Raw genomic sequence first — 21,536 nt, 5'->3', positions numbered from 1 at the left:
AATCTACCCTGTAGCAATTTAGTGTTTAAAGCCACAGTTCCCACCACATGTGCTTAAAAGTCTTGTATAGTTGATACAGATTAGATAGAGCTAGAGTTCGTTTCTAATGGAATTTCCCATTCCACCATAAACTGAGCAGCAGTAACGCATACAAGAACACAGTAGAAAAGACGGGATTGAGAAGCTGCTGGAAAATAAAAAACTCTCTCAGTCATGAATTACTTGAAGACAGACAGAAGAAGCAAAAAGTGCAAAATACTTTAGAACACTAGAGTGAAATGAAATGCTTAGATGATATTAACACTAGTTGTTAATTTTATAATTTATTAATAAGTAATAAATAGTAGGAGTTTAACAGTAGGGGTGTACCGTACCGTATCGTACAAAATAACATTGCCAACATTTTTGAAATAACGTGAACAATATTATACCCTGAAATATCCTGCCATTTCACCCACCCCTAATTATTCCATCAGGGTTCTACTTTTTTCCTGTTATATTGTATCTGTCCAGTTACATTTATTTTAATGCAGTCCTAGATATATGTAAATATATGGAGTGCATTATTAGTGTCCTAGCATTCTGGATCATTGACTTCTGTTACAAATCTGATAAAATTCTTGTATTTGTTTAATATCTCAGTTAGGGGTGTGCCATATCATATCATATGCAATAATAAAATGTATTTTTCATTTTGTTGCAGTACTGTATTCTTGAAATATTTTTTTTCAATTCAGTGTTTTGTCATATCGCCAAGAGTATCGTTATTGTGAAAATACCAAGAAATATTGTGATATTAATTTAGGGCCATATCGCCTACCCTTACTACCGAGCATTAGATGGAATGAATTGTAAACTGTCTGTTAAAATGAATTATTTTATTTTTATTTTTTACCTTGCGTTCCTGGTTGTTTGGGGTGGTCAGCTGGCGGAAGCTGCTGGTCTGGCTTGGCTCTCTGGACTGAAGAAGCTCGTGCTCCAGGCGCTTGCACTGTGGAGAATCAGACTATTAGAGATGTAGCATTTTAGAAAACAATGTGGCTCAATCTATCCTGGTCACCACCAGATCACAATCTTTCCTGTCTCTCTTCCCAGCTTGTCTCTTTCTCTGTCTATTGTTCTTACGGGTGCTTCTTTCAACCACCCATACATAAATACAAGCATATATAAACAAACCAGCAAAAAAATCAAAAGGTCAGTGATTCCCAAAGATAAAGTCGCTGGTGTACGGAGGTTTACAGCAAATCTGGTCTTTTGTTTATCAATTGTTTATTTTTTTCAGCAACACAAATAAACTATGCACACTGTATACAGATTACGCTCGTCATTATTATTTAACACACAGCACTGGACTAATATTTACAGTGTGGAGCTTGCAGACTGGCTAGAAACCTGTTGCAGGGAAGCAGTGTGTAACTATAGCTGTTCTATGAGAGGAGGTGAAATCTCTGCAGGGTACTAGCCCTCGAACCCAGTTGTTATTACATTTACGGTAAAAGCACACACCGCGGATATTGCTCTCTCGGTCTGTCTGCAATCCTTGGAGGGGCAGATTCATTTGTGGTATATTTCAAAAATAAAAGAAAAATCTTTATTATGTGGGAATGCACACAATTCAACATCTGGGCGTGGAAATGGCTCAGCTGTATTGAAGCAATGAAAGGAGAAGCGATAGAGAATAGACCGTGATAACAACGATATGGGAACAGTGGGAGATCAGTGGGAGAGAGGGCGCAGTTGTCTGAACTCGGTACCATCATCTATTCACACAAATCGGGTCTCTCCTCCCCTCCCCTCCTATCTCTCCTTTCTCCTTTCTTTCTTCCACGGCTATACGATGGAAGGCGGCACTGACAGACGGACGCAGCGGCAGACAGGCAGACAGTATAAACAGTGCGATGCGACAGGCCCTATGCTGAGTATTATTGTAAGCCGAGTTGTTTTAGACCAGTCCATATGTGTTCTTCTCCATGTGCGCATTCCAAGACCGAAGGACACTTACCAGGAATGTAAACCATCCTCGCTGCCTGACAAGTCCCAATGTTTCAACATCCAGCTGCCTCAAAGCCCGGTGCCCGCGCAAACAAGCCGCTCAGCCTCCGAGCCCACTCCCGGCCCTTTCCTCTGCAGACTAAAATAATAGCGCTGCCGGCCAGACAAAACACTGCTCCTCTTTAGTGTCAGCCTGAGTTATGGCTCTCGGGCAACAGATGTTTTCTGGGAGGGAAACGTATTTAAATCAGAACGCACCTCTGTTCTGACGCAAAGGCCTGTGCATGCTGCTGCTACTGGCCCAAAAATAGCCGCAGCCAGAGGGGAAATGGGCCATTTGGACAGACACATTAACCTAGTTATGCCCTCTAAATCACCACCGTAAACCAGGAATGGCGGTCAAACCAGAAATTCTACCTAATTATACAATTACAGTCAATGTAAGGAGTTTAAACCCACATAATAGCCTGTGAGGAAGAATCCACTGAATAAAATCTCAATGGCAATCAGACCAGCCTAAATCATCTAGAGAGGAGACTTCATTTCCTCTCTCACTTTAACATCAGCACTCTATCAAGATCGGGAGAAAATTCAATAAACGCGTGAGGCACGGGGACATAACGAAGCGGATCTCATTCACCGCGAGGAGAGGAAGGAAGAGAGAATAAGATTTATTTCTCCCAACACTTATCCAGCTTTTCATATTCCAGCAGGCCGGAGGGATGTGGCGGCCCTCTGCCTGCTGCCGGCGGCTAATCCCTGCGAGATGAAGAGAGGGATGGAAGGAGCGGCAGGGGAGGGAGAAATCCTTAAGGATAGAGAGAGGACCCATCTCCGCCTCAGAGGGATTAGGCCGGCGTTTGCAACATACTTCTGAAATTGCCCCATAGATGGGTTTTTGGCCTCGCTGAAAAAGCAGGGCAGCATTTCGTGGGGATCTGAGGCAGGATTGGGGTGTAGGGGGGCTACGGTAATATACTGGCGGGGTTTGGGTGGAGTTAGCCAGGTTACACCTGGCCTTACGTTTACACTGAAAAGGTTGACACGGTTTTTCTCACTCCACCAAATTTCCACACTCCAGATAAGCCCACAGACTTCATTTCAAAAGGCTTTTCATTCTCCAAAAAAAAAAAAAACACGGACAAGATTGGAAGACTAAAGGATGTACATAAAATAAAGAGATGTCTGCCATATTAACTGTCTACATATTTATTGCCCATCACCATTTGAAAAAAACTATAAATCACACTTTATATTGTGTAACAGCTTATAAGAAAAAAAGGCCAATAAAATGGTGCACAAAGACAATTTACACTGATGAACATAAACTGATGATTAAAGTATGATATGCATCTATTTGTAAATCTATTTGTGTGAGGACAAAATAGTAGGACAAATTACACCTTTCTGTTACATTTCAAAATAAAACAGCTCAAGATCTTCTTAACTGATGTAAAGAGTGTGATCAGAGTGATGCTCACTCGACCATTTAAGATTCACCTTTTCCCTGAAATGCTTTTGAGAAACCTGCCTCTGTAAGGCTTTGATTGACTTGTTAGGACTCATCAGGCAAGTTCAAATTTCAATTGTCATTAGAAACCATCAGCTCATGATTAAACCAGATCATAATCAATTCTCTTCAATTTTTAAAATCCAGAAAAACATACAAGCATGTTTTTGCTATTATATTTTTTAAGAATTTCCTGCAGGAACTTGGCCAGGGTAGCACAAACTTTCATTTATGTTTAATTATTTTATAATGAGGGAGGACAATTTTACAACATCACATTAAATCATGATAAATTTCATTTCTATGTTTCTATGTTTCTGAGCATATGGTATATATCATTAATATTCAAGAACTCTGATTGAAACTGTATGGTTTATTATAAAAAGTGTAATTATTCTGTTTAAATTGTAATGCAGCAAATTTAGAATAAAATCACATATACTATTAGTGAAAACAGTAACCATATACTCACTGTAATAAAAAAAAACTTTCACCAAACATCTTCATAATAGTAATTTTACACAAAACAGAAAAACCTTCTTAACTCTCAGTGGAATCAATTAGAAAGCTTTTATTCCATCTCATTTAAGAGCATTTCTATTAGTTTATTCATCATGAAATTTCTACACAATGTACTGTAGGATATCTGATAGATTCTAAGACGATAGTGATGATATACTGAAGCACAAAGATGTGTATATTTGATGTTAAAGGTTTTGAGACTTTTGCAGGAACTGGCCTATTAGTTTGTATCAGAACAGTAAAGCTAGGGTCTTGCCTGCATAAGAAGTGAATAATTGAACTGCTGAGATTTCTTATACGCCGGACTCTGTACTCATCCATATGTGAGTTTCCGCACACAGAGAGTTGGCATTTGTGGGGAAAAAAGAGCTCGCTTTTCTTGCATGGAGGTGCAGCAGCAGCACAGCAAGCGTTCCATGTAGCCGCATTTGTTCAGCATACACTCGGCCTGTTGTGTTGCCTTTCTTCTCCACATGTCTTACGCCTGCCTTTCTGTCCTGTTGGGCAGAACCGGAACGGATCCAGGCAGGTCGCCCACAGGGACGGCTGCAGAAAGGATCCCAATCATAAATATTCCTGCAAGTCCATGCCCAGAAATATCAGAGCGCAGAAAACAGTTTAGACCTCAGTCTGAGACCACCTGCACAGACAGATTTCTGACCAGGTTTAGAGTTCTCTTTTTTCCTTTCTGAAGTTTCGTCATGATTTGACAAACCTGCTGTTGCTGCCTTAATGACCTCTTATTTAGATAAACTAACATTTGTACTAACACTATTGTACTACATGCAACTTCTACTAACAAATCTGTGTTGTTTCTGCAGTATCCGTAATTTAGCCATATAGTAAAATAAATTATAAAAAAATACATGATCCACACTTAAGATCAGCAATCCAATCGTTTTAGCATCTAATAGCAAATTCTCCATCAGTTGTAAAGAGAGAGTGCCAGAAAAAGCGCAACAGATTATTTCACCAAGGAAATGGACTTCAATATGACACTATTATGCAATATTGCCAATATTTATCAACAAAGAAATCGGAGCAAATACACTGGCCCACACTTGAACTCGGCGATGGAGTAAAATATCTGGATGTCAATATTTGGCTACCTGCTTGTTTGTTTTCATTTGATTGAAATATGTGTGTAGGAATGGTATATCAAATATTTGAGGTTATGCAGCAATATTTGTCACTACATGTGAATTAGGTAGCTGCTGTGTTGATTCTTAAATCAGAGTCGGATCAGTGAATAAACAGATGTATGTGGTTTAATAGACTGATAATCAAATGCATCTTGCAGAGGGGTTCAAACGCAGGAAGAAAGAGAGATAGTCAATATTTAGACAGAAGTGTTTGATTTATTTCAGAGCTGCAAAGGTTTCTGGCTCGGTACACAACAAATGTGTGTGAAGTGTTTAGAGCTGATGGCTGTTAAGGCTGACCCTCAGCAGTGTGTGTGTAATGTGTGAGTGTGTGTACACTGGGGTGACTGTAGTGCTGGTTCTTACCCTGGTTAAGGCATTGTCCCTCTCTTCTATGACAGCTTTCATCTCTTCTGAGGTGATCTTGGAGCGGCGCTCTCTGGCCCTCTGAATGCGCTCGATGATGGCCGTGCCGCTGCGCTCGATACTGAGGGCAGAGTCTGCACTGCTCACCCTGTTCAGCAGCTCCTCCAGGTCCTGACACAAGACACAAATATATCATTAATAATACTACATTGATTTATTTAAGGAGATGTGTGGAAATGGAAAACACAGTGAATACAGGAGTGAGTCACGACCATCACCACCCACTGCACTGTTCACTGTGGACAGCACTGCCTACTATGATGCACTCCTTAAACATCCACACAACTTTGAAGATGAAGAGATCCTCTAGACTCTCTGGTCGGAGTGGCAGAGAGGAGGACTTTGGACAAACTGTTTTCTATAACGAACAATGACAGACACCCACTGCACACAGTCATTATAAAGCACAGCAGTGTTCAGTGACTGAGGAGATCATTTGTCCCCAGTCATCAGCCTTTTAACTATATATATATATATATATATATATATATATATATATATATATATATATATATATATATATATATATATATATATATATATATATATATATATACATACATACACACACATTTAAGTACGTGTATATAAGCACATTTTGGTTAGATCTGGTAAAAGATCCTTTTTTAAAATAAAAATAAATAAATAGCAGAACTACAAAATATCACAATCTATTTTTTTTTCCAATATTGTGCAGCCTTAAAGGATTCTATTGTAAATCATCAACAGTCAGTAGGGTTGTCTTGTGTATAAAGAACTCCTTGACTTGGCAAATCCAAATCATAAAAAACAGGTGTTTTATAATGTCATGGTTCTATAGAGAAACACTGTCTTTATTAATAAATAATGAAAAAAAAGGTAACACATTTGTAATCTTCCGATGCTTCTAATGAGAGAGGTTTACCTTGTTTTTCTTTGGGCCTCCACAAACAAGACACATTCATTGACAGAAATGACACAAAAGTGTATGTGGTGTTACAGATATTACACAAAATAATTTTTTTGGCTCCTACTTGTTAGACTGAAATGAAAGGAAGAGTCTGTTTGTGTTTATTTTCAGCTAAACACGGTTTAAATCGTTTGATTCTCTAAATCGTTTGAGGTCTGTCATGTCTGACTTTAAACAAGAATTACACTTAACAAATGTAATATCGGCTTTATGATAGGCTGATAGGCCTCTCACAATCCTTTGTTTCCTAAGATGGTTTTCTCATATAAGACGGTTTCACTAAAACAGTACACAGAAAAACTGTAAGACCACATGAAATTCTCCAAAGGGCTTACCATGTCATTTTCCTCTGGGTTAATATTCTCCAGCCTGGAGAGAGATAGAGAGAGAGAGGAAGAGAGAGAGAGCAAACGGGAGGAAGAGAAAAGGAGGGGGAAATCGAGTGAGACAAAGAGAGAAATGAAATTTAGTGAGCTTCCATCAGTTTCGTTTCTTCCACTTGGCAAAATGAGATCAGTTCCCAAAGCCAGTAATTGCATTCTGTTGGTTTTTAGGTGTGGAAAGACACTCCGGCATATTAAAAGTGCCACCAGCCCTCGCTATTATTCCACAAGAATGTCCATTCGGCACTGACAGTGAACTGTTAAGATATTAATGTTTACTACTCTATATGACCACTGGGATCAATTGTTCATATGTGCAGGAAAAGAGCAGAAAAGCATTATGGTTGAATCGTTTAGACCCTTCCACCACAGAGCCTTTTTATGGAGGTAAAGTCACCTTTAGTGGGAGCCTGGACTCCGCTCATATTATATCATAGGCATACATCAGCCTTCAAAATACTGCAGGGTTCTTGGTACCAGGGCTGTGCAATATATCAATTCAATCAAGCATCGTCTTTGGAATGTGAGCATGCGCATAGTCGCTCTGCAGGATGTACAGTGTCACATAGCACAGATTATATAAAACATGTCATGCCACAACATGGCCGATATGTCATGGAAACCAGGGGCAGATTATTTATCCCATTAAGCCCGGCATCATTTATTATACTCTAATCAGTAATACACAGATGACAGATTAAATAATTAATGTTATGGCATGTTGGATCACTGACACCTAGTGAAACCTGATAAAAATTCTTCTATTTTAAATAAAAAATATCACAATATATATCGCAGAACAATAGAGTATTGCATGTCATTGCCAGAAGAAGCAAATATAAAAAAGGTATTCATTTACACAGAGCTGGGAAATATGACAAAAAAATATATATTTTTAAATGCTTAAAAGAAATGCTGATATACAATGAGTACAGTATCAGTGTTCTTTAATAGCACCAACACATACTAAGGTGTATATTTAAACAGTAAGTAACTGTGCATCTAATATATATTTTAATTAATTACATAATTAACATTTATTTAGAGATATTATTGGTAATTACTTAATAAAACCACACTGGATTATGCTGATTATGCTGATGGTAAAAAAGAGGTGTTACAAGGTTCCTCTAATTATAATGTTTCTATGAAATAATTTGCACAAGCCTGTAGTTGGTTGATCTTCCCTTTAGAAACCAAACAATTTCCACAAAAACCATACATGTATGTACTTTTTTTAGAATTCAATTGAATAGAGATTGCTACTTGATTAGTATGTGTGATATTATGCTATTTTGTGTTTTGTATCTTGTCTAAAACAGTTTATAATACATACCAACATTTATGATACATTCCCCAACCCTAGATGTACACTTCAGGGTGGGAAATATAGTGAAAAAATTTAAGACATTTTACAACACACAATTTGTATAATGATTTAATATGACTACAATATAATTGATTGCATTACTGATATTGAATTTAAACAGCTAAAACATTCAGACGTTAAGATTACACAGTGATTAATTGACTGATATAACCATCATTATCTTATATTAACTGTCCAATACAACTGTTATCTCTGAACTGTTGATTTACTTAAAGGGCCCACATCAAGGGAAAAAAAAATAGTATTACACTGCTCAAAGATCACCCTTAAAAACAATCACACTAATACACTTAAATTTACTTCTACCACCTAAAACTTTCTATGAGAATTTCTCTTCTTTGCACCAAAATGAGTGTCGTGATCATCTCTCCACATCACAGTCCTGCTATATCTATATCTCCTGAAAGCCTGCAGAGATAGCACTGGCTGTGTGTGGCTCTCCTCTGAGAGGAAATCTGATTGTTCCAGGGCCTCTCTGGCAGAAAAAAACAACAACTTCTCATCTCATTTACAAAGGCATTACATGGATCTCCTCCCATTATAAAGGTACATACTCATTCACACGCTGGACCCAGGAGTGACCTCGGAAAATAAGGGTTTAGAACACGCTCTCCCATTCGGCCAAAGATAATGGGATTCTACGTACGCCTATCAATTACCATTTCTAGAGGGAGGCTGAGATGGGCAGAGCAATACAGCTGAGGGAAGAACGCATTTTCATAATTAGATTTGGAAGCAATCTGGCATTCGTTGGTATCGCAGACAATGCATTTCATGCCTCTCAATAATTACAGCCCACTTGAGGGACCTGAGTAATTATCAGTAAGTTATAAGAGAGAATAAAATATTAAATATGGTGTAATGTGATTAATGTTTTACTACAACATATAAATATATATATATATTTTTTATTATTATTTTACTGGCCAGGTGTCAGGTGGCACTCAGTGCCAAATTTATTTACTATACAGTATATGGACAAATATACTGGGAAACCTACCCTTGCAGGTAGGAAAAATAACTATCGATCTGTACTTAAAAGAATACAAAAGCTTATCACTGGGGCTGTACCTTATATTGAGTCCCTTTTAGTGAAAGTCTTTTTTTTTTTTTACTCATGTTTTTTGTACCAGAAAAGATTATAAACATTATCATCAACTCAACATGTGTCAAGAACTTGATGACCCAAAATTGTCTGGCTTTCAAGTGAAAATTGTATAATTAAAATATATATTGTTTATTAGTAAAGTAACACAGAATACTGAATGTACCTTTTAGCTGGTTAAATGGTACAAATCTGTACTTCCTGCTGTTAGGAAAGATTTTGTACTTCAGTGGGAACACATCTGACCCTATAAAGATCAATATTATATCTTTAAGGGTACAACTATGAAGAGTGTACCTTTGAGTACAAGAAAGTACTTATATCGTATCTCTGTTTTAGTGTGTATCAGTGTGTTGGAGACTTTTATTCACTAAGCGTCTCAAGAAAAAAACTCGGATTAACATTATTTACAGCATCTGGCACTGATTATTACAGGGCAAATTACATTAATTTCTGAATTAATTTCTCAAAAATTTATAGGTACCACCAAGATTTTGTGGCTTTTATATTGTTTATATTAATATTGGAATAAATAATTTCAAAGAAAATTAAGGTACATGTAGAGATATCTTCCAATCCTATGGCACACCTATGTACTTGGTTTCATGCACCTACATCATTGGAACTAAACAAATAGCCTGAATTAAAAGATCAAGATGTGTTTCTATAATTTTGCAAAAATGAAACTGTATTTTTTTAATAGAATTCTATAGTATAATCAAAGGTGGTGAATATGATGTTTTATTGTATTGTCAATATCTTTTTTTTTTTTAAAGCATATTGAGGATACCATTAGTGCTAAAGAACACTAAAGAACATACTGTACATTTCATTACAAACAGTGTTGTTTCTGTTTAACTGAATTATGTGCAGCAAAAACAGAATCAAATTCCTGTACTCTTTCAATTTTTTCAATATTTCAAAAGCAGTTTTTTAGAATAGCTGCTAACGATACATTTTGCCATTTGATGGCCATAAATATTGTGTATTGTTAAAATGTCGCCATACAATATTTTTACCAAATCACCAGATTCTACATATTACACACACACATCCATTTTAAAGCAGAGTTATGCAGAAGTGAGCAGTAAAATTACTTCTCAAGCTAAACAGGGACATATTGATTGTCAGCCCTTGCAGATGCACAGAGGGGCTTTTGTCTTTAAACGGTTCCACTGCTTAAGAACAGCATTCTCACCCCATAACTACCTGCACTCAGCATTATCAGCAAACTAAACAAACAGCAAAAGATGATCACATTAATTAGGGCAGTTAAGGCAGGGTGTTAACAGCAAATATCTGCTGAGCTGAAGGACCCGATTGATTTCCTATGCACTGCAACTCTTTTTGACTGACAAGCCGGTACTAGGGTGAGGGGACTCTTATGAAATGTCACACCTCTCTGATATATTTCCAAACCAGTCGATATTGGATTTTTTCCTTCCTCACTCCCCCAGTCCATTCATCCGGCGTGTCCTGCAACGGCAGGAACAAAGCAGCCTCCCACAGCGCTGGCATGTAAACCCACACCAAGGGTGCAGTTCACAAAGCCTTAAAGCACGACTGCAAAAGGCCTGAGAGTTTTTAGGGAAAGATATAATGAAGAAAAAAAAACAAAACTCATATTTAATATTTTATAGCACCTAAAGACTCTTCCTTCCTTAACCTCACTTTATCTATATTTTCACTGTCACTTTAATACAAGTTTTAATATGGTATCAAGCAGTGGGTTTCATCAGACAATAAATCACTTAATCATTTCTGGACTGCTTTCTATTCCTCAGATCATATCTCCTATACACTCCTATATCTATTATACAGCGCTTAAGTACCCTATAATGAGTCTGGCACTTGTCCTAACTCTCATCAGCTGATAAGCTACTAATTGATGAACAACCTCCAGTATAAATTAGTGGATACTTTGGTAGCAGAGGCAGTGTTTCAGGAGCCTACAGCAATTTAAGAGAACTATGGCCCAAGTGGATATTAAACATATCACCAACTATGATTTTAAGCAACAAAAAAAAAATCTGACATAATAAAACTGATCATTCAATGACGTTCAGAAAATACACAGACAAGTGATTTATTGACTGATATGACGGTCACTATCAGTTGTGAACTGTCCAATATATCTGTCAACTCACTTAAAGGGCCCACGTCAAGGAAAAAACACAATTCTAACGCAAGTGATTCAAGCGATTGGGTATACAAAAACTAAAACATTTTGGATATATGAATGTCCATCCAAGGTCTGCCCATAAATATTGCTGTGCTTATTCATGCTGAAATCTCCAAGGAGGATTTTAGACCAGGCTGGCTGACACATAACAGCCAATTAGATCAGAGATCATTTCCATACCAATGTTAAAAGTAACAAAAAAGCCATGTATAAAAATATAGCCAGGATGTCAATGGTTGTAGACATATTTTTTTACCTTTGTTTTTAGTATATAACCCCATAAAAGCAACATTTTAGGACCTTTAATGAGACCTTTAAACAAGGGCTGCAAGATATAGAAAAATAAAACTGACATTTTAATATTTTGTTGCTCTGGACATATATTGCGATATAAAAAAAAAAATAAAGCAATTTCTACTAGAATTCTCCAGAAGTTAATTATTGAACACATAATGATATTACTCATAGCTCCTGTGTAAAGATAAAAGTAATATTAAAGATTCAAGGATGTGCAGATATAACCTGCCTCTGGAGAATGTGTCATAGAAAATGATAACCGTGTAAATTTTACTTTGTATCAGGCACGTTTTACCATGGTGTGACTACATTTGATGATAATACCCAAAGTATATACAGATACTGTTCAGCCCTAATTTAAAATTTTAAAAGGTGAAAATTTGATTGTTAAATAATAGAAATTCTGCTGTGTTTTTGGGACCTGAACTTTACAGAAATCTTATTTTAAATATTAAATCTTAGTTTGCCTTTTATTTGGTAGTTTTACATTTCTGGGAATTGTAACAAATTTCCCTTATATATAAAATATCAAGGTTGAATGCTTTGATGCTATGACTAATTTATATATTTATCATGACAACATTTTTTTTCAGGTTTAATAGCTTAGCTTGTACTGTTGTCGTGATTAAAAGTAAAAAAACAGATTGCTGGCAGTTTGTCAGTGCATGAGAATGAAATCACTAAATTATTCACAAAATAACATTATTTTATAAGCATGGATCATTTATTACAATCTAAAAAAACAAGAAAAATCTAAATATCATTACTTCATGTGGCTTAATATGTTTTTTTTTTTTTTTGTTTGTTTTAATAAATCAGTGTGACCTCAATAACCAGCAATTGCAATCAGCCAGCTGATGGTCGTTGGGCTCTATTGAGGACTGCACACAATAGAGACACCCATCTGGTCTTCAGATCTTCAAATAAGACTCAGGTAAGAAGCTAAAGGGGCTAGTTTGGATCAATGTAACAGAAGGACTTACTCCAACGCTGCCTCTTGAAGCTTCTTGGCTCTGAGGAGAGCTTCGTCTCTCTCCTCATTAGCTAGCCGCAGTCTGGCCATCACAGCCTGGTCTCTCTCCCTCTGAGCTTTATAAATCTCCTCCACCAGCGCTGAGAGGGAGAGAAAAAGAGGGGAGAGGGAAAAGAGAGAAAGAGAGAGAGAGAGAGAGAGAGAGAGAGAGAGAGGGCGAGAGAAAGAGAGATGGGTGGTTATTACTCTTGTATTGCTAAAACCAGCGTTCCAGCTGCACAATAACAAGGCTAAGCTCCTTGGGAAAGAGGTTATTGCTACTGAAACACTGTGGCAAAGGTATTAATAACTATAAGTGAGCCTCATTTTGAGATGACTGCCTCCACTCAGGTTCGACGCGTGTGCCCGGAGTAATAAAAACAGCCGCTGTGCCCTGCAGTCAGAGTCACATCCAGAAGTGGCATTTTATATGGAAAATTTCAGCATCAAAATACCCCGGTTTATCACCACTATAAAGAGAGAGAGCAAGCAATTACATCAGACTCATAGGTGTCAGAAAGCAGCTTGTAGTCACCATGCAAGGCTGAAATGTAGTGTTTGACCAGGAGGACTCGAAAGGGCAATTCTGGCACAACAAAAAAAAGGGAAATAGGGATGGACAGCTATATTTTTGCTCTACCAAAAACTATATTACAAAACTCAAAAAATGAAACCCTTTAACATGATTACTAAGAAAAAAAATGAATATTTTTATTTTATTTATAACATTTTAGCTCACAGCAATAATAGTTACTATTTTATTCTTTTTAAAGTGACCATCCATACATTTTTGTTGAAAACATGTAATTTCGCAATTTTTCAGAGTGAATTATTCTGTTGATTTTGGGAGGATTCTCTGTTACTTTACCAGATCTCTTAAGTTCATTCTAATGCTCCGTGTCTATGGGTTGAGGATGTGTGAATGAGCAGATAAGGACAGAGTTTGCTGTTCGCAGTAGCAGTTACATCAGCACCATTAGCAGCACAGGGGTCGCTCAGGTAACAAGCAAAAGCTGTTATAGCCAAAACAATGTCCTGGGACTTATCAGGACATGTTTTTAGAATAAGTATATATGGCTTTACAGGAATTGTAACGTAGGCACAACAGTGCTGCTTTCAATTTAAAGACACATTTTTTTAAATATACAGCTCTAGGAAAAAACTAAATCAACATATGTTGATATATAAGTGGCTTGGATATAAACTGAAAACCCTTATTATAAGTCACAGTAGCCTATAGAGGATTTTATTAGCCTAACAAACATCTGCCAAACTGTTAGAGACAGCTCAATCAGGTTGAGTCAAGTTCAACATCTTCTTAATAAGATAAAATGATTGAAATGTGTTCCACCAACTGGTTGAGCAGAAGTTAACAGGTTAATGTATACGTGATATCATAGGCTTTGAAAAATAAAAAAAGTCCCTTCTTCCAGGTGTCTCACATCAGTGTCTCAGGTAAAGTCACAGAGTAAAATGACTCTTCTACAGGTACAGGAAGCGGGTCAGGGTCATCCGTGCTTTTTTGTCCCGCTTTAGATTCTCCACCAGGTTCACGCCAGTCGGCCCCATCCCGCTCCCAAAATAATCCCACATTGAGACAGTACGGAAAAACCCACAAGATTTCCGGATTACCCAACTGTCCTCAGCTCCGTGCTTAAGCCCAACCAAAGAAGCACAGAGATCCATCAACACCTAATTCCCCTCCTCGTGCTGAGATGGCTTAATGATAAACAGGCAGCCTCCTGCTAAGCCATGACAAAGTTCAGTAAGAAAATCAATATTGCATTTTAGCTAGAATTTGCTCATTAAACACCGCCTCCCTGAACCATGCAAATCATGATGAAATGAGGATGGCAAATACATGCATGTTCATCTCATTATTAAACGAACAATTGGCTGCCTAATTGTGCTCTATATATGTCTTGTGTTTTCTTTTAATTATCAAAGCAGGAGAGGGGGCTTTCCTGGGTTGGTTAAGGAAGAGGAAAACCACGAGCAAATTTAAATATTTGTTCAGCAAAGGTGAGGAGCAAGCAAATTCCATTAACAAAATAATTAGTTACAATGTAGCCTAATTCACTGGGATATTTGTGTGTATGTATAACAAATGGGTAACTGTTTACAATAGTGAAAATCCTCAGGTCTGCCTGACATTGCGAAGCATCAACAACTTCAAAGAACTCAAAGTTTAATTAAAACAGACTCTTTTAACATGAATCTGTGGCAGGGGTGGGCAATATGACAATATTATATCTATATTTCAACAAATTTAGTTAAATCGAGCATATTGTGGAAATCAACATTTAAACACACATATAGAGCACAATTAGAGCACACATATATATAGAGCACATTTAGGCAGCCCTAATGTCTCTTTTATATGACAAAAAGCATAGTAAGTCCCGATTAACTGGAGATAGTAGGGAAAGATTAAATATAAAATATTTTATTTAACAGCAGTTTATACATAATAAATGTGCTGGTGGATCATTTTGTCTGTGTTTCAACATTTCTGTAAATACAAGACTGTACGATATAGCCAGAATTTATATTACAATTAATTTCTTTATTGCAGTTGATATGGAATCTTTCTTTTTATGATTTTTTTTACATTGTACATTTAATATTAAAGGCATTAGATCTATATAGGAACACACGTGGAATTATTCTGTAAACAGAAAGTGCTAAACAAAGCAGAATAAGTTGCCACATTGGTGACAGATCTGCACACTCTTGGTATTTTAATCTCAGTGTCTTCATGAATAGTTTTCTCAGCACCAAGGAGTTGCTGGAGGTGCTGAACAATAGTTGCTGAACAGGTCAGATTGTGGAGGACAAACACTTTTATGTTTACTATGTAATTCCATAAGCCTCTTAATTGTTTTTGTTAATTTAATATTAATCTACAATAAAACAATACTGAACGAGAAGGTGTATCTAAACGTTTGACTGGTACTGCACACAATGCAGTAGGCACAGAAAAATGACCCGAAAAGATTAGCCACAAATGATGTCTGTACTTGCATATTTCTGAAGAATAACTTTGCCAATTCATACAATGTGCCCTGTAACGACCATCAGTTCATGGCAGAAGCTGTAAATAATGTCTATTGAAATATTGGGAATGAGTTTATAAATCAGATCACTGTTATTGAAACATTATTTACTACAAAATATAATGATTAGTTCTGTCAACATTAACAGGTTTATGCACATGATTAATCTGGAAACGATTATACTTTGAATTTATTTATTTATTTATTTATTTTACACAAATTAATGTAAAGGTCTCTATTCCTAGCCTACTGAGAGCTGAGACAAATGCTCTGCCTCTTGCTGCGTCTGACTGGTGGTCTTGTGTGTCAATCATCTGCCTTTTATCTGTTATTGGTGGATTCTGTCTGGGTTTAGTGAAAACCTGACCAGTGAACACTCTGGAAACCACTACGGACAAACCCAGAAACCTGCCGAACAATCTTTATCAGAGAGAAGTGTGTGTACATTATTAACAGCTGCTGCGCTTTTGGAACGCACCAGTGAAGCCTAAAGGATTTTGATTTGTATGATGAAGAAATTTACATAATTATTTTGGTCTCCCTCTCAAAATACAAGACGGTACCAACGTGATTAATGATTTTAGGTAAATTAACACCACTAAAAGGAATGTTATATTATTTTTCAAATCTAACATTGACTCTTTTATTAACAAGTATGTATCCACCATTTAAATAATCTTAAATCTTCAGAAGAAGAAGAAAACGTGTAATTAATTGTGAATAATAACAGAAATTTGTTGTGATTAATCCAATTCATATTTTAATTAATTGACAACATTAATATTGACATCACTTGATATTTAATTATTGTCCAACCATAAATAAACATGGTAAATTCAATGCAGTTTAACCACTGAAATGATGTATTTTTTCTCAAGTTGTATTATTCAGATCTGATAATAAAAAAATAATTTGAAAAAAGTTAAGCATATGTGATGGACACTGCAGCTCCTCAGTTTGCCTGGATCAAACAATCACGCTTCCACTCCTTCCTCACTCACTCTCAAACTCCCCTACCTGCAGCTCTCTCACAAGACTGGGCCTCCAGTTCGGTTTCCTGAAGCTGGCTGTTCAGTCGCATAGTCTCCAGTTCCTTCTCCTTCAGAGCCAATTTGTCCTGTAGCTGTGTAAAACACACACACACACAGCACAAACTGATGTCATGTACTGCACCTCTGAATGTAATTGTGCACAGGATTTTGTATAAAGTGTCCAGTCAGATTGTACAGTGAATGTAAAACTGTATAATAAAAAAAAAAAGAAAAAAAAAAAAAGAAGAAGAAGTCCAACAAAACTGTTCAGCAGCAAGCAGTCAGGTCTAGCTTGCTACATCAGCCTCTGTCCAGCACATTGTTCTGGGCTATTAATAAAATAGAGGAACTGCTGCGTGGTGGCTAAAAATCTGGACTGAGGGAGTGATACTTTATGAGCTGCTAAATGATAGATTTAACCCTCTGTCTGAAATGTTTTGCTCTGGGTTTGTTTTTGTCCCAGCTGCATTTTGAAAATGTAGCAGGGCTGGGCTGGAGTCCTCAAAAGGTTCTCTCACCGCTCTGCCAGCAAAAACACTCTCTCGGGACATGTTACTGCCTTTCTGTCAGGAGTCACAGTTACTTGCAAACCTCGTACATCAATTATAGTTGTCTCTCTTCTCCAGCCCATTATGACACAAGCTCCAGATGAGCTAAGATGCATAAAGTGGCAGCAGCACAGAGATTTCTTCAGGTGCTCCGGCATTGTCTCTATCTGTATACTGAGATCCTATATCAACTGTGAAAGAGACAGGTTTTGTCCCTTTCATTAACAACAACAAATAAAACTGAAGAAAATAAAGAAAAAAACAGAGTAGTGAATAATAAAGTAGCTTAAACTAATGTAAACAACACTCCTTTATCTTAGCATCAGTTATTTTAAATATTAAAATTAAATTAATAAATGAAAAAACAAGCTTCTTTAACAAGCAATTATTTAGGAAAGTCGTTTTTAAAAGTAGCTGAAATAAAACACATTTACTTTACACACATACTCCTACATAGTAACATACTAACTCTTAAAAACCATAGAGATGTGTGAGTGTGAGTAACATTTTAAAGCTAAAAGAATCATAACTCCATATAAAGGTTCTTTATTTATATAAAAGGGTCTTCACATTCACATATTTCTATAGCAAATATGATCATCATTTAAATAACCATTATTTTAAAGGGTGTTTTCACACCTAAAAAAAGTCAAAGTCAAAGTCCAAACCGAAGTTCGTGTTTTTGTCAGATTGTATACATGTGGTGCATTTAGTTTTGGTTTCACACTGCAGTTTAGTGAGCAGACTAAAGAGCTGCAGTGTCCTGTTCTCATCACCTATGTGGGCGTTGTCTCATTATACGTGACATTGATTGATTTGTAGGCAGGCGTGCCTCAAACAGCAGCAGTATATTGTCAGTTTGGCAAGTTAAGTTTTGCCAAATTCTGCCTTCATCTTAGAATTTACATCATGCAGCAGCATGAGTGTATTTTATATGATTGTGTTTTATTTTTTCTTTTAATAAAACATCAGAACCACCTAAAAAAAAGGTTTTCACAGTGTTTTGCACAGTGTTAAAAACAGTGTTTTGAACCAAATCATTGTACAGTTGATCTGGATTGAAAGCCTCTCTTTTGGTTGGACCAAATGTTGCTGGTTTTAGCCTGCTACATTGGTTTGCTCTAAAGTGAAAAGTTTGAAAATCCAAATTAAACAAGGTTGGGGTTAAAGCACATACAGGTGAACCTATGAACCTATGATATTTCATATCACCATCAGCAAAGGTTGTGACAGTTCTACTGTACTCCTACTAACAGGTTGATTGATCAATAAACATGTTCACAAATTTGCTTTAAAAAGTGCCAGTGGAATCAAGTTTGACTCCAGAAACCACTTTACCTTCTTATTGAGCTCTCTGAGGGAGTCCAGCTCCTTCAACAGGAACGCAATGTTCTTCTCTTTGTCGAGGACTGGGATTTGCCTTTTGGTTTCACTGCTAAATCTGGAATTCCCATGGTTTTCATCTGTGACCCTTCTAAAAGAGACAACAATTCATTAGAAATGCTCTTATTAAACTCCCATTCGGGCAACACTAATGAAATCATGGTCAAATTTTGATATGCAATTATCGGATACACAAGGGATGCAATTTCAAACTTTCAAGAATATTACTGTGTCTTATTTACTTTGAGATATTACGCAAATCATACAGTTGACCTTTAAGGTAATATTAAAGTATTACTGCAGTGTATTGGCAGGTAAATTACTTCCTTCTTGCAACCAGAAATTTGATTCAGGTCTTATTAAAGTGACACTGAAAATGCAATGCGTCATTTATTCATTAAAGGATGTTCACTGTGTGGTCTAATTATAACCGTTCACAATGGCCGAAGTCTACCTCCAGAATAAATTCTGGGTCTAATGTCAAGTGTCAATAGCCTGAGTGCTGTGGTTACCAGTAACCAGGAGACTGGTACTGCTGGTCTGTTGGAGTGGAAGTGGTGTAGATTACTGGTGTTTCTGTTTCTTCTTACTCCTCACTGGCTCACTAGCTGCATGTGTGCTTATGTGAAAATAAAACCACTTTAAACTATATGTACAGAGCTGACCTGGGTGAAGGGGGCTCAGGGGTAGCCACAGCCACAGAGCCGTCAGTTCTGCTCACAGGACTGCTGTCACGCTCCTGTCTGTCCAGTCCATGTGGAGTCAGGGCTCTTTGGGGGGATAGCCTTCCCTCCTCCATTCTCCTAACTGGGGCTGGTGGGGGAGGGGGTGGAGGTGGAAGTTGTCCAGCTAGTGGACCTTTTTTAGGTGTTGGTGGGCTCAACCCTGTGAGAGAAAAGAACAAAAAAAAAAGATATTTATTTTTAAAATACACACAACAAAAACAAAATATTTAATCAATCAATTTCATCTAAATTTTAAAGATTAATCCCAGCAATGCCACCCATAACAATATGAACAGTCCAGAGAGAACCATAAAGCCCAGATGTAACGTGTAAAACTTCCATTTTCCGGTTTTGAGAAGCAGGTCTGACAGTTGAAAAGCAGCTCTGTTGTTTTTTTTCGGCTGCTTCGCGTCAGCTCTCTGAAAAGGAAACTGGGTCTGGCCATCTTTCACGGGGGAATGTGGCGAGCCAAGCTGAGTGACTGGCAGGAGGGGGAAGCGTGGTCCTCTGTCAATGTTTCTGTAGCGCTCAGGGCCAGAGTCACAGGCTACGAGACAAACACTGAGGCCTGTCTTGCTGGCAGCCTTTCTGAGCACTCCCCGGTGTGGGCCGGCCCGCTCTCTCTCTCTCTCTCTCTCGCTCTCTCTCTCTCTCGCCTCCACCAAAACCTTCTCACTATTATTCACACTCAATCATAACCACTACAGCACTACAGTACCTGCAACAGCAAAGGCAGACTGTACTTGGTATAAAACTAAAGTAAAAACAGCAACATTTTCTTTATTTGTTTTATTTAATATTTAGGAAAGAATGTGTTAAATCTCTAAAAGTGCTAAAAGAGAAAGACCAGGGTCAAGTGCTACATTAAAAAAAAAAAGAATTGTCTCTCCTGTGATTATAAAATATACATAAATCATTTTGACATCAATGCAATTCAAATTAAGTCAAATTCAAACATGGACTACTTAAAGCATATCACTGCTTCAAAAGCGCGGGCTCACTAGAACAAAAAAAAGGGGGGGGAGAGAGGAGGGTGGCATTCGCATTAATAAATGCAATGTGATGCAGGAGTCACAGCCTCACGACCACGATGTCCAAAAAGCTCCAGCTTAGCAGCCACAATTATTTAGCGAAAGGTCAGGTTTTGAAGTCGAGATCAGGGAGGTCTGCTTCATAGCTTTGTTGCTAGGGCTCTGGTCTCAGGATCGCTGGAGACAGTTATTAGTATTCTCCCTAAGACTCACCAGTGCAAACACCAAATTCAACCATGAATAATAACGCCAAACACATTTATATAAGCCCTTTGTCACACGGCAAATACGCGACTTTTCGATACATTGTTCCTTAACCTGGGTTACTACTTTAATTCTCTCCCAGCCCTCTCTGGGTGGCTCTCAAAGGTAGCTGCACCCAAGTACTGGAGTGTGTGTTTAAAGTAGCATCTCACATTACTCCACAAACGGGAGAGCAGGCATTTAATCTAACCGAGGAGAAGACCCCAGTTATTTCCTACGGGGAGAAAAAAAAAAGAGCAAAATAAAATTCACGGCTGCAAAACGCAAAAACAGGAGAGCAAAAAAATGAATATACAAGTAAACAGAAATAAACAATTTAAATAAACAACAAGACAGGAAAAAAACAGAAAGGCAACTGTTGTTCTGTCACCAATAATCGTCTTGGCACGTATTAAAACCTGTGTGGCGAGCAGGGGCTTGAAGTGGTTCAGCAACAGCCCAAATGTATATTTGAGCAGAGCGTCAGAATAAATTTGCGTATCAGGAGCACTTGGTGAAGGGTGGGTAAATACGGTGTTTATCTCTCATTGTCATTCCAACCAGTTTATCTAAATAGTGGCTTTTCCATAGCATTATGGCCTAGGCAAA

At 37.4% G+C, this 21,536-nt stretch overlaps 1 protein-coding gene across 5 annotated transcripts in view; it reads right to left on the bottom strand.

Moving 5' to 3' along the window:
• The window catches only part of mipol1 (mirror-image polydactyly 1), a 75,387-nt gene that overhangs the window by 29,051 nt on the left and 24,800 nt on the right, over positions 1–21,536 (bottom strand). For 4 of the 5 annotated variants that reach the window (XM_049464068.1, XM_049464063.1, XM_049464065.1 and 1 more), the window contains 7 exons: positions 19,594–19,813; positions 18,884–19,019; positions 16,984–17,089; positions 12,882–13,011; positions 6,877–6,910; positions 5,533–5,703; positions 896–991 (listed from right to left, as the gene is read on the bottom strand). In XM_049464068.1, the coding sequence (XP_049320025.1) occupies positions 896–991; positions 5,533–5,703; positions 6,877–6,910; positions 12,882–13,011; positions 16,984–17,089; positions 18,884–19,019; positions 19,594–19,813 (893 nt within the window). The remainder of the gene's footprint in view (positions 1–895; positions 992–5,532; positions 5,704–6,876; positions 6,911–12,881; positions 13,012–16,983; positions 17,090–18,883; positions 19,020–19,593; positions 19,814–21,536) is intronic. The other variant, XM_049464064.1, reaches the window with a different exon arrangement.

Source organism: Astyanax mexicanus, chromosome 14 (genome assembly GCF_023375975.1).
Source record: "Astyanax mexicanus isolate ESR-SI-001 chromosome 14, AstMex3_surface, whole genome shotgun sequence".
NCBI lineage: Eukaryota > Metazoa > Chordata > Actinopteri > Characiformes > Acestrorhamphidae > Astyanax > Astyanax mexicanus.
This window is presented reverse-complemented; position numbering and strand designations above follow the sequence as displayed.